Source organism: Gracilinanus agilis, chromosome 2 (assembly GCF_016433145.1).
Source record: "Gracilinanus agilis isolate LMUSP501 chromosome 2, AgileGrace, whole genome shotgun sequence".
In the NCBI taxonomy this organism is placed as follows: domain Eukaryota; kingdom Metazoa; phylum Chordata; class Mammalia; order Didelphimorphia; family Didelphidae; genus Gracilinanus; species Gracilinanus agilis.
The window spans coordinates 427391058-427404599 of NC_058131.1; the positions used below are offsets into that span (position 1 = coordinate 427391058).

Consider the following 13542-nt stretch of genomic DNA (forward strand, 5'->3'; position numbering starts at 1 on the left):
AAATTGGGGAAAGACTCGATGGGGTAACAAGCAAGTTCAGACCAGCCAGTCACCTGATAGCTTCTTGTTTTAGCTAACTAGGTAATAAGTTCTGTTTTTTATATGGTGTTGAAGGACTACAAGGGCTATCCTCCAAATTTGGCAGCCTAGTATAAAGCCCTGATCACCGTGCCCAAAGTATGGCACAGCAGGCAGACTGATTGAATCAGATCAATTAACAAAATTTAGTAAATTAACAAAAATTTAGTAAACAAATTTTTTATATATCAGAACTATTTTAAGTACTGAGAATATGGGGGAAGGGGGAAGAAGGGAGGGAAGGAAAAAAAGTTGGATCAAATAACTTTGGAAAACTTATGTGGATATTTGTTATTACCTGTAATTGGTAAAATAAAATATCTTTATAATAAATATTACTTGAACTCAGCAGGAGTGCATCAGAAAGTTCAGGAAATGAAGTCATAACCAGATTGAAGGCCTGGTGACTAGAGGCTAATAATAACACCACCTGGTATTTATGTAGTGCTGTAAGGTTTGCAAAATGCTCTAAATCCATATTCATGTGAGCCTTATAATACTCTTGGATCAAAGATTGTGAACTCAGATGACTAAATAGTTAGTAAAATGCCCTCATCCAAAAGAAATAGGAAAGCCCAGAAAAGAGAGTTATCATTAATCCAATTTTGGATATCTGGAATTTGAGATGTCTAGGGCTCTAGTTCAAACTGTCCAATAGACAATTAATGATGTGGCTCAGGAGAAATATTAAGGTAGGCTATATAGGTTTGGGAGTCACTTATTTAGAGATCGTAATTATCCTGATGGAGGCTGATGAAGGGTAAAGGAGAGAAAAAGAGAGGGAAGAGAAGGATAGAGAAAAAGGAAGAATAGAGAGGAAAGGAGGTAGGAAAAGGAAAAAAGAGAGGGAAGGAGAGAAAGAAGAGAAACCAAGACCAGAGCTTTGAGATACATTAACAGTTCATATGCAGGATATGTATGATAATGACTCAAGAGGGTATAGTTTCATGACAACCCAAAGAAAAGAGAGCCTATCCAGGAGAAGATGGTGATAAGCAATATCAAAGGATGCAAAGAGTAGTCAAGAAGGATCAGAAGAAAGCCATTAGCTTTGGTAATTAAGAGATTATTGATAACAATCAATTTCTCTAGAGTTTTGACCTTTATGTGTCTGTGCCCATTCTTCACCAGATCTTCTATATCACATCCAAAAATTAATAAAAAATGCATATGGGTTCCTCCTTTTTTAGCTACTTGCTATAGTCAATTTAATCCAACAAACGTTTATAAAACAGAGCATTGTTCTGGGAGAGATACAAACCTTAGATGAATCAGGGTTCCTGCCTTCATCTAGAATGATGTGAAAGTCTAGTGTGAACGTATCAGTTTACCTTTATTTTCAGTGGAATCTGTGACTACTGAATTCCATTTAGAAAGTCTTTTTCTAGCGTCTACTATTTCTCTGTTATGATTCAGAGGTCAGTTAAAGTTGTGCGTACTAACATCTTAACCAAGCTCTTCTTTTTAAAACCCTTACCTTCATCTTAGAATAAAAATTTGTATTGGTTCTAAGGCAGTAGAGCAGTAAGAGCTAGGTAATGGGAGTTAAATGACTTACTCAGGATCATACAGGCACTGTCTGAGGCCAAATTGGAACCTAGGAACTCCTGTCTCCAGACCTGGTTCTCAATTTACTGAGCCACCCAGGTGCCCCCTGAACTGAGTTCTTTTTTTTTTTAAAAAAATTAACTCAAATAAATCTCTCACTACATGGTATTTTAGACACCATAACAGAATGAAATGAATAAAATTAGGCCCTGGTGGAGAAAATATTTTGAGACAGGGCCATAGGTAAGCCAGATACAGTCTAAGAGTTTCTCCTTGGAGTCAATTCCTCTAAGTTATACCTATTTTGTATATTTTCCCTTCCTTCAATCACATGCCTATTAAATTTCCAAGTTCCTTCTCATGTTTCTAGTTATGAGAGGTAACCTAGCCATGTGCAGTATGCATCAAATATTTATTTGTCTAGGTCGTTTGTGGTTTTTTTGTTTGTTTTTAAGTAAAGACTGCCTTCATTTCATTTATTTATTTGTTTGTTTGTTTGTTTGTTTTGAGATTTTTGTTTAATTAATTTAGAACATTTTCCCATGGTTATAGGATTCATGTTCTATCCCTCTCCTCCTCCCACGCCCTCCCATAGCCGACACACAATTCCACTGGGTTTTACATGTGTCATTGATCAAGACCTATTTCCATATTATTGATATTTATACTAGGGTGCTCATTTTGAGGCTGCCTTCATTTTAAGAAGACCTGGATATAGTTTTGGGGAAGACTCTCTAACTTATGCCTCCACCCAAAAGTTTCCAATCACATCACAATTTGATTCTAAAAAGGTCCTCACTTTCTCTGCAAGTACTCTGGCAAAACAAACACACACACACACACACACACACACACACACACACAAGAATAACATTGAATATAGGAGAGGTTTTATTTAATTTCGCAAAAATATGTAGAGTACACTCAGATCCATGACTCTACAATCAGAATAACTCTCCTCCCTTTTCCAGAGTGTCAAGCAATTCTCCTCTGTTGTGGATGCCACCTTCTTCTGCAACCCACAATGATTCACAGTATACCACCAATAGAAATTTAGGTTACATCTTCTTTTTAAAAAAAATAAGTATTTATTGTTGTCTTTTGTTTCTTTCATAACTGTAGTTATGCCAAGAATCTCCCTCCAAGTATCTCTCCTCCCAGAGCCATTCCAAAATAGTATTTTTTTTAGAGAGGAAAAAAAGTCAGCATAAATGATCATTATGTTGGAAAAAGTCCAAAATCATGTTTTTTCCCTCCCTTTGGTAGTTCCTTCATAGCTAAATCTATATCCCTTTCTAAAATTATTTTTTAAAGATCTCTGCCTTATCTTTTGATGGTCTAAATATTTTATATTTTTGAGGCATTTTTTCTATTTCTTTTGTTTCTTATCTTCATTAACATAAAACTACATATGTTCTGATTATTCTTTTTATTTTCCTAGTTTTGTTGTGATTATCTCTTACTCATTTGTTATTTTGTTCATTTGATTTTCTGCTTTCTTCCTTTTCATCAAATTAGCTAAAGGTTTATCCATTTTCTTAGTTTTTTTGAAGAAGCAGCTTTTAGTTTTATTTACCATTTTTATGGTTTTTTGCATTTATAAATTTCCCTGATAGTTTTAACATCTTTTCTTTCGTGTTTTAGATTTATTTTTTGTTGACTTTCTAATTTTGTAATGAATATCCAATTCATTTCTTTCTTTTTCTATTTTGTTAATGTATATTTGTAAGGATATGATCCCCAGAAATTTTTGTATATTCTTTCATCATTATTTTCTTTTACATAGTTATTATTTACATGGTTTGCTCCTTACCCTATTAATTATTTAGGATTTCATTTTTTATAATATCTCTGTGCCCTACTACATGGTATTTTTTATAAAAGTTCCACATGGTGCCAAGAAATATATCTATTCTTTTGAAGTCCCATTTAGAAGATGCTATAAGTCTTTTAACTTTAATTTCTTCAGAAATTTTCTAGTTCCATAATTTTCCTTTTATCTTCTTATCCAGAACTGAGGGAGGGATATTGAAGTCTTCTGTCACTATTATGTTACTGTTGATGTTATCCTGTAGCCAAGATAATACTTCCTTTTGAATTTAGTTGGTAAAGCATTTGGAGCATATACATTTATTACTTATTTTGGTTTATCCTCTATACTTCCTCTGAGCACAATGTAGTTACTTATTCCTTTAAATTTTTTTAACATTTCTTTTTGGTTTTTCAGATAGCATGATTACAACTCTTGATTTTTTAGATTCATTTGATGTGCAGTTAAAAAAAAATTCTATCCCCTCAGTTTTATTTGTGCTTGTCTTTCTTTTTTAAATGTGTTTTGTGTAAGCAACAGATTGTAATTTTTTTCTGTTACATTTTCTTTTTATTGGATTGTTTCATTCATTCACACTTAAAGTTATATAAGTTAAATTTATATTTTCCTCCATTTGTCTATAATATTTTTAAATCATTTTTTCCCACTACAAACAAAATACTATATCCTTTCAAATATTATAAATCTTTTTTAAGCGGCACCTATTTCCACTGAATCTCTTCCTCTCAATTTTCATCTCCTCTCATTTGTTTTCTCATTTGTTATCCTTTTTACTTTGAGGCTTTGTTTATTAGCTACTTTTTCCTGTTTTTATTTGTTATGTAATTCTTCCTCTGTTGCTTTCCTCCCAGTCAAGTAGATTTTCTCTTCTTCTCTTGGCCTTCAAGGAATTATATTCCTTAGTTTTTTTTAAGTTTCATTTTTGCATTATTTTCCAAAAAGGATTTCTCTTACTCTCTTTGTTATTCATTCTCTTTCTTTCTGCTCTTCACCCTCATTCTCTAATTCATGGCCCTTAAAATTATCTGATATCTCTTTATTATTTGCATTCCTCTAGCAATCAAAGCTTCCAAGGTATCCATTCCAGAATTTCCCCTCTTGCTATTTTCTGCCTCTGCTTGTAGAGCTTGTTCTATGAATACCCTTTTTCCCCCCACTGAGTCTTACTCCCAGAACAATGCCAATTATTGCAGGTGTCAGAGAATACATTGCTTCATATTGGGGTCCCTCCCCCAAAACATCTCTGATTTTGCATCCCATCATTGATCTTTAACTTTCCCCCTGTTGACTTTTTTTTCCTCATTTGCCTCAAAATCTCCTGTCTGGACCCATGTTCTCTCACTCCCTCAAATACCAGTTACCCAGAAATTCCAACTCCCCCCTTCCTGAGGTAGGATGAAAAGACTTTTCAAGCACCAACTCTCCTAAACCACATCTAGCACAAGATCCTTATTTCCTTCTTAAGACTATCTGTCTTCACCCACAAGAGCATTCATCAGCAGCAACTTCCACCATGAAAGCAAAGTCTCCTTCCTTTTCATTCCATCCCCCCATTTTCCTCTTCACCCATTCCTCCTGTAAGCTCTTCTCTTTCTGGGACTGCAGGGGTGATTTTTCCTTCATTTCTAGACCATGATTTGAGCCTGACACATTTCACATTCATCTCCTCTCCTCCTTTCAGCTCATCTCCTTTGTTAGAATGTAGTTCCATTTGATTCACCTGTACACAGGGTATTTATTGTTCTGGCCATGTTCCAGCATGCCTCTTCATTATTACTTCCACCTTCATCCTTGTCTTCCTGCATACATTTAGAAAGAAAACTTTTATTGATCTTCTTTTTCTCTGTTGTTGCTGTCCTTGACTGCTGCATGTTTGGAGTTGTTTGGAGTATTCCATAATTTGGTTAACTGTTTTTTCTTCTAAATTTTAGAAAGGTTTATTCTTGTTTTCTTTGTAAAAATTATTCAAACACTTATTTATTATTAAGCATCCATCTTTTATAATTTATGATTCATCTCAGATTTTCAAGGTAAGTTACCCTGGACTGCATCCTAGGTTTCATAACTCTTTGGAAAACTATTCCATTCTTTCCTGTGTTTTCTGATAGGTACAGAACAGTCTTGTATTATTCAAATTTCCCTTCCTTTGTATTTGAAGGTCTTTCTCCTGTTTGCTTGCAGAACCTGCTGTTTTAGAATTAAATTATTAAATTTAGCCAACATGTGTCTTGAAGTTTTACAATCTTGGTTTTTTTTCTTCTATCAGGAGTGCTCTATCAATTCTTTCAATTAGTATTTCATTTTCTATGTTCAGAAGTTCTTCGATGTTTTCTTCTATCGTTTCATGCATTATCATGTAAAGGGTTTTTTTAAAGTCCTGTCATGTTCTTCCAAGAGACCTAGGATCCTTAGAGAGGATGAGCAGAAATTCTTGTTTCTATGATACTGTCTTTAAGACCAGTAAGTTTTGCTTGCATACTGGGCATTTTTCCCTTCTCTTCTAGTTTTTCTTTTACTCTTGTAATAAAGTGCTGGGCTTGGAGTCAGGAAGACTCAGCTTCCTGAATTCAGATAGCCTCAGATACTTATTTACTGCACAACCCCATTTAATCCTGTTTGCCTCAGTTTCTTCATCTATAAAATAAGCTAGAGCAGGAAATGGCAAACAACTCCATAATCTTTTGTCAAGAAAACCCCAAATGGGGTCACAGAGAGTTAGATATGACTAAAAGATGACTGAATAACAACATTCCCAATCTATTGTTTTTTCCTCTGTGTCTTTGGTAAGATTTGCAATTGTATATTCCCATGTTTCTATTCTGCCCATTATTTTTGCTGTATATGCTATAGATTCTATCCCCTGTTGAAATGATAATAAATAATAATGGAGACACCAGGGATGTTAAAATAAATCTAAATGATTGTGGGTTTACACACTGGGTTGTAGGAGAGACCAGACCAGGTTAGGGAGACCAGAGGTCAGCTATGCTGCTGCTAACTGACAAAATGGCTGTTGATCAACTGTCACCCCTAGGCCAGAGGCTTTGAATCCAACAGGCAAGGTAAAAGGTTTTAATAGGGTTTAATTATATTTAACTTAGAGGTGGGATAGGGATTTCTATACTTAAAACCTAAAGGATAAAACCACAGGGCCAGGGGAAGACTTATTCTACTCTAATCTAAGTGATCCAGCAGGCAGGGCCCAAGGAGCTGTGCAGTCTCTGGGAAGCTGATTCAAGCCTGGAACCAGCCAGTCATGAACAGCACAGCTATGGATCAGAGGGGTGGCTTTGAGGGTTCTCACAGTTTTCCAAAGAGGTTCACAGGATGCCAAAATCCTAGGTGGTCCAAGATACCAAGAAGAGTGAGTGAACTTGAGGTGCTGTCCACCAGGTCTCAAACTCCTCCTCTGCTTGGTTCTGCTCTGTAGGTCTTCTCCTCTTGCTGTAAATCCACCTCCACTCAGGATCCCAAGGAAATCAGAAAGCAGGGTCCGAGATCTCCCTGGGCTGGCAACAGTTTGCCCACCACTAATGGAGTCTCTCTCTCTCAGGGCACACATACTTCCTCCTCCTTCATTCCATCATAGAATGCACCAGGCTTCCTGCTAGGTCAACCTTAATACCTAATCAATAACTAATCTTCCTCACAACACCCCTCAATCCTTATTTCTCTTTTGAAACACTCAGGAAAAGCATTTTTCCTCTTCACATTATAAAGGATCCTCTCTCATTAAATATTGGGTCATTTTTCTTTGTCTTGGAGTGTTTATTAATAGATATATGAACTTACTTATTATATCTGGAGGCCATATTTGCTTTTGTCCATGTTTTCACCACTGATTGATCTGCTTCTGTTCTAGGTCTTTGAGCTTTCTTCTTCCTAAGATCTTCAGTCATTTCAGTCTTTTTTTCTCCCAGATTTTCCCTTATTGAACATTTTCTGACTCCATCCATTCTAATGATGGTCTCCTTTGGGGCTTAATCTCAAAACATCTCAGCCTCCTTTTATGATCAGCCTAAGACTCTGCCCCAAGTAACTTTGCTCCCTAGCTAAATATTAAGCTCTTTTTGTCAGGCTTAGTGAAATGCTACATACCTCACACCACCCACACACACATGCTCTCCTGGTTTGGTATCCTGCCCCCTCACTCTGTTCCTCAGTCCTCAGACCTGACACCAGCAATTCAGAAAGCCGTTCTTCTGGTGCTATAAGATTGTCATTCCCGACACTGGCATTTTAGAGCTTTGTAGCATGACTGCTACAGTGTGGGCCTTCATGCCTCCTCAATACACACTCCTGAAGGGCTACTGTAATTCTGGCTGTAGAAACAAACTACTGAAGCCTTTAGCCAGTGTGTCTATGGCTTTGGAAAGGGGATGAGGAACTGGGTATGGAGTTAATTTTTATTGTAAACCCTCAGGTCCTTGGATCTGCTGGTGTAGTATCAATACTAGTAGCATGGGAGGTGGGGGCAGGGATGTTAAGTGAGCTTTAGATCAGTGAGTATGAGTGTATGGATTTGTTTGTTTTACATTCTTTGAGATTCTGAGTGTTTTAGGCTATAGAGACATTGAAAATTCCTCCATCCTTCATATGTCATTTCTATTTAGGAGAGGTTTGTGAGGTAATGGGGATTAGAGAAAATATATAGTTCTCTATCTTGTTTTTAATCCACTTTGCTATCTGCTTCCATTTAATGAGTGAGTTCATCCCATTTACATTCAGTTATGATTACAGAGTATTCCCTCCATCTTGATTTTCTCTATTAATTCTGCCCTTTCTCCTTTCACTCTTTCTCTCCACACCAGTATTTTGTTTTTAATTATTCCCTCTCTTCCCCTCCCTTATATTACTCTCTTCCCTACCACTCCCTTTCTAAGTTCCCTTCTACTAGGGTAAGATAAAATTATATACCCCAATGAATATGACTGTTCCTCCCTTCCTGAGCCAGTTCCAATGAGAGTAAGGGTTAAGAAATTACCTAATCGTTACCCTTGTCCTTCCCTCCACTATAATAGTTTTCCCCATCCCTGCGCCTCTTTGTATGATATAGTTCACCCCACTTTACTTCTCTTTTCCCATTTATCTTAGTCCAATCCTCTTTTTTCACCACTAATTTTTTTTACATTATCATCCTAAACAGCTTAGTACCATACCTTCTGTCAATGTATACTTCTTCTAATTACCATCATAATGATAACAATTTCTAAGAGTTGCAGTTCTCATCTTTCCATAGAAATATAAACAATTTTACCTTATTAAAGCACTTACTTTTTCTCTTTCTTATTTACCTTTTTATGCTTCTCTTGAATTTTGTATTTAGACTTCAGATTTTCTGTTTAAGTCTGGTATTTTCTTCAGGAATGCTTGGAAATCTTCTATTCATTAAATGACCATACTTTTCCCTGAAAGTATATAGTCAGTTTTGATAACTAGGCGATTCTTGGTTGTAAATCCAGTTCCTTTGCCTTCTGGAACATCATATTCCAAGCCTTCTTGCCCTTCAATATGGAAGCTTCCAGATCCTTTGTAATCCTGACTGAGGCTCCATGATATTTGAATTGTTTCTTTCTAGCTGCTTGCAGTATTTTCTCACTTGGCCTGGGAGCTCTTGAGCTTGGGTATAACATTCCTGGGAATTGTCATGTGGGGATTTATTTCCAGAGGTGATCTGTGTATTCTTTCAATTTCTATTTTACCTTCTTGTTCAAGAATATCAGGACAGTTTTCTTTGATAACTTCCTGTAATATAATGTCTAGGCGGTTTTTTATCATGACTTTTAGAAAGTCCAATAATTCTTAAACTGTCTCTCCTGAATCTTTTTCCAGGCCAGTTGTTTTTTCAATGAGATATTTTATGTTTTCTTCTATTTTTCTTTCTTTTGATTTTGTTATATTGTTTTTTGAAATCTATGAAAACATTAGCTTCTGTTTGCCTAATTCTAATTTTTAAAGAATGAATTTCTTCCATGACCTTTTAATCCTCCTTTTACATTTGGTCCATTCTACTTTTCATTGGTACTCTTTTTCTTCATTGGATTTTTGTGCCTCTTTTTACAGTTGACTAATTTTGCTTTTTAAGCTGTTACTTTCTTTTCACATTATTTTCATTTCTTTTTCTCATTTTTATTCTCATTTTTCTTTGACCTGACTTATTTTGATTTTTGAATTCCTTTTTGAGTTCTTCCAGAGCCTGAGACAATTTCTGTGTTGGTTTTTTTGTTTTTGTTTTTTTTTGCATGGAGTTGCTTGAGTCTCACCATCCCATTGATTCTGTTCTTTGCTCTTTGTCACCACAGAATTTTCTAGGATTAGGTGTTTCTTTTGCTGTTTGATTTTCCCCAACCTTTTTTGCCTATGAACTGGGAGTTTTTAAAGCTGATGATTCTGTCTCCTCTGCTGATGGCTTGTAGGTCTCAGCACTTGGAGCTATTTGCCCTGGGGCTAAGGGCTTCATCTCTACACAGACTTGAAAGGGCCAAGCACCAGGCCTCACTCCAGGTTGGTGCCAGGGCCTGGGAATCCAAGCAGTGGGTCTAGGTTACCCTATTGTTGGTGGGGCAGGGTCCTGGTATCTGGAAGTTGGCCTTTGTCCAGACTTAGAACCTGGAGCAGTATGTGTGGGAGGGGTGGTTGGCCAGCACTTCTCTGAGTGCAGTTTTGCTTCTGGTTCCCCTTAATCCCATATAAATTGAATCTCTCCACCTAGCCTTCAAGTTGTGTTCAGCAGGAGAGCCCCCTTACTCTATCTTACTTTTGGTTTTTGATGCCTTTCCTTTTGAGGCACTTTTAAAAGATTGGTTTGGAAGGATTGTCAGAGCAGTTTCAGCTTTCACTGTTACTAAGTCACCATCTTGGCTCTGCTTCCCTATAGTCCTCTATCTTGTTGTTCATGTGACCCAGAATTTTCAGTTTGCTTCTTGGTATATATCAGTGGTTCCAAAACTTTTTTTGGCCTACCACCCCCTTTCTAGAAAAAATATTACTTAGCCCCCTGGAAATAATTTTTTTAAATTTTAATAGCAATTAATAGGAAAGATAATGCACCTGTGGCTATCACCACGCCCCTAGATCACTGCAGCACCCACCAGGGGGCGGTGGCGCCCACTTTGGGAATCACTGGTATATATGGTTCCTTGTTGTGTTGATCATCCTTCTTCAGCAGTATTAAACACATTATTTAGTCTACCTGAGATGTGAGTGAGATCTCAGTCTCCTCTCCCAGTTCCAGGACAAGATTAGGTGTGTGAACTCTCCTGTGTTCTCATCCTATGTGTGAACTCTCCTATGTTCTCATCCATTGATGAGTCTTCATCAATGTACTTTAAATTTTTAGTCAGTGCCAAAAACTTCTTCAAGGCGTGTAGGGAGGACCTAAGAAATGGAGAATCCATAATTTGTCTAAAAGGCAGCAGAGTAAGGAGAAATCTTTCCCTTTTAACATATGACTTAACACTATACATAAGGTTTGAAAATGGTACTATAATTAAAAAGAAGAAATCCTATTATAAAAGCAAAAGTCTAATCTATCTGAGTCTGTGAATTATGCAACTTATGCAATGAGTTTTCTTGTTAGCAGATTAGTCTGTAGCATGTAATTGGAAAGATTGGTTTGGAAGGATTGTTTCTAGGTGATGGAGCTAATAGACTGCTTTTTTACCCCTCAGAAATATCATGTTTCCTGGAGTTCCCTTCTAGCTTATATTTTTTTGGTTCCACAGGGCTTTGATGGAGCTCGGCGGTCTGTGATTGGAGGCAGCCCCAAACTGCTGAACTATTATTATGATGATACTCGGACCATGTATGAAGTCTTCCGGAGGGGGCTGAGCATCTCTGGTGAGTGATGGAAACTTCCAGGCCAAGGAGCCTCTGGTGTTCTCAATGAGACCATATGGACTCTATCAGAGACAGGCTGTGTTCTTTTCACTTCAACTGAAAGCTGGTGACTACCTTTTGGTGAAGTAAGTGATTACTATTTGCCAGGAACTACAGAGACTGGAAGAGGGGCCAGCCAGTCCTGAAGATGGAGAATGCCTGACATTTAAATAAAGGAGGCGACTGTGTGACACCAAATGAATAGCAACAGTAATTCACATAGGTCTTTAAAGCTTACAAAAGGCTTTCCTCTCAAAAATCTTGTAGTATAGTTGTTATTATTCCATCTTTAGAGAAAAGGAAATTAGAATCTTTTATATGAGGCAAAGGAACTTGTTTGTAGTCACTAAGCCAAAAAGTATTGCGACAAGATTCAAAACCAGGTCACCCAAAACTCTTGCAAAAGCGGTCATCACTCTTATGGGGAAACACCTGTGGGTAACTTAAATATTACTGGGTTCAGAGAAAGGGGAGAAGGAGAACTGTTTGGACAGGGATAATAGACTGGAACTAACAATCTGGGGAAACACAAACCCCACCAAAGTACAAGGAATGGGAAATTATGGATTGGCAGTTGATACCAACTGCCACCACAGATCCACCTAGCCTGGGAGTCTGTGAAACTAACAAGTGAGTAGACTGGAACCAAAGAATTATAAAATATAGGTTTAATGCAGACTATGGGGTTAGAGATGATGGGAGAGGTCACACTTAACCTAAAACACTAAGGATCGAACTCAGGGTTAAAAGTTGAAGATCTAGGAAATCCCTACACTACGTTAAATAGGCAACTAAGACACAAGGGGTATACTCCAAGAGCACAGGAACCAACCGAATAACTCTTCAGAGACAATCAGGGAGATTGACTTTGCTTGTCCACCAAGCAAGTCAGAAATCTCAACCTCTACTCCTTGATCCTGGCAGTTGTAAGGTCCCAGGTGTTGCTTTTAGATACCCCAAATCCACAGGTCTCTCAGGTCAGTGGCTTCCCAAACTCCTTCAAAACCCCAAATGCCTTTTAGAGAGAGTACACTGTGTTCCAGGTTGGAATCTCAGCTCCTGCCTGCCTGTCTAAACTTCCAAATCTGCTTTAAAACCTATTTCCCTCTTACACCACATGCATGTGTACAGCAGTGTTGAAAAGTTTTTATGTTCCATGGGACAGGTTGTGGTCAACCCAATAGCCTCTCAGCTAGGAGAAGTGATCTTGACTTTCCCTTAACCAACGCTGATGTTATTTTGAGTCAGGTTTTGATCTTTTTTTGAGGTCATAAGTCAAAAATAAAATTCCCATTACAAGACCCTTGGTTAGCATTTCAAGTTCATTTCCTCACATTGATCAAATTACAAAGGAAAGTTACTACTAAGGTGAATTTGAGACTCTCTTCAAAATGCTTTTTTTTTCAGAATAGGATCACCAATATTTCCACCTCAATGCTGCAGAATCTCGAGCTACACCTTCAGTTGTAGTAGTGAGAGTGTGCAGTAGTGGGCATATTCTAGGTAAATTATTTCTATGAATAATGAAAAATCAGTACAGTTTTGGCCCTTGTCTGTATTTTTCCTATACTTCACTAGCTGTAAAGTTAGAGAAGTGTCTCTTTTGGTCAGGTGTCCACCTGCTTTCCCCCAACATCTGGTCTTTGGTTTAGGCATAAATTAAGTCAGGTCAAAGACTAGGCACCTGGTTTGAGAAATAACTCTATATTTTAGATTTACGCTAATATTCTTGTACTTGGCAAAGAAGCTAAACACATCTTGAAATGACCTTTGTCAGGAGCTGCACATGAGTGTCTTTAAATAAAAATCAAAGGCATTAAAAAACAACATCCCTACATGTGGTCCTTGGAGAGGAAAGAGATTAGACTAAAAAAACTGAGTCTGTGATTCTGTGAACAGCCAGTGAAGGTGTATCTTGCATAGAACAGGTGGAGTTAAGGAAATCATAGCTGTCTTATTTTTTCTTATTTTTCTTTTTCTTATTTTTACAAGAAATAGATGGAGGAAGATGCCTCTGTCTGTATGGTAGCTAGTCTTTATTATTTTTGTCACTACCAGGAGAGTATCAGATATCACAGAAAAATAATCCCTTTACTCCCCAAGGGGATGTAATTATGAAGAAGTTTATCTTGCCTTTAGTTTTTAGAACATCTGAGTCTGTGTTACAAAAGGTTAGGGTGAGCTTTCCAAAGGCAAAGATTCTTTCT

General features: G+C 37.2%; 1 protein-coding gene across 4 annotated transcripts in view; it reads left to right on the forward strand.

Annotated features, from left to right (window-relative positions):
- ACSL6 (acyl-CoA synthetase long chain family member 6) overlaps nt 1–13542 on the forward strand; it is a 77750-nt gene that overhangs the window by 2121 nt on the left and 62087 nt on the right. For all 4 annotated transcript variants that reach the window (XM_044661909.1, XM_044661910.1, XM_044661907.1 and 1 more), the window contains exon 2: nt 11182–11296. In XM_044661909.1, the coding sequence (XP_044517844.1) occupies nt 11182–11296 (115 nt within the window). The remainder of the gene's footprint in view (nt 1–11181; nt 11297–13542) is intronic.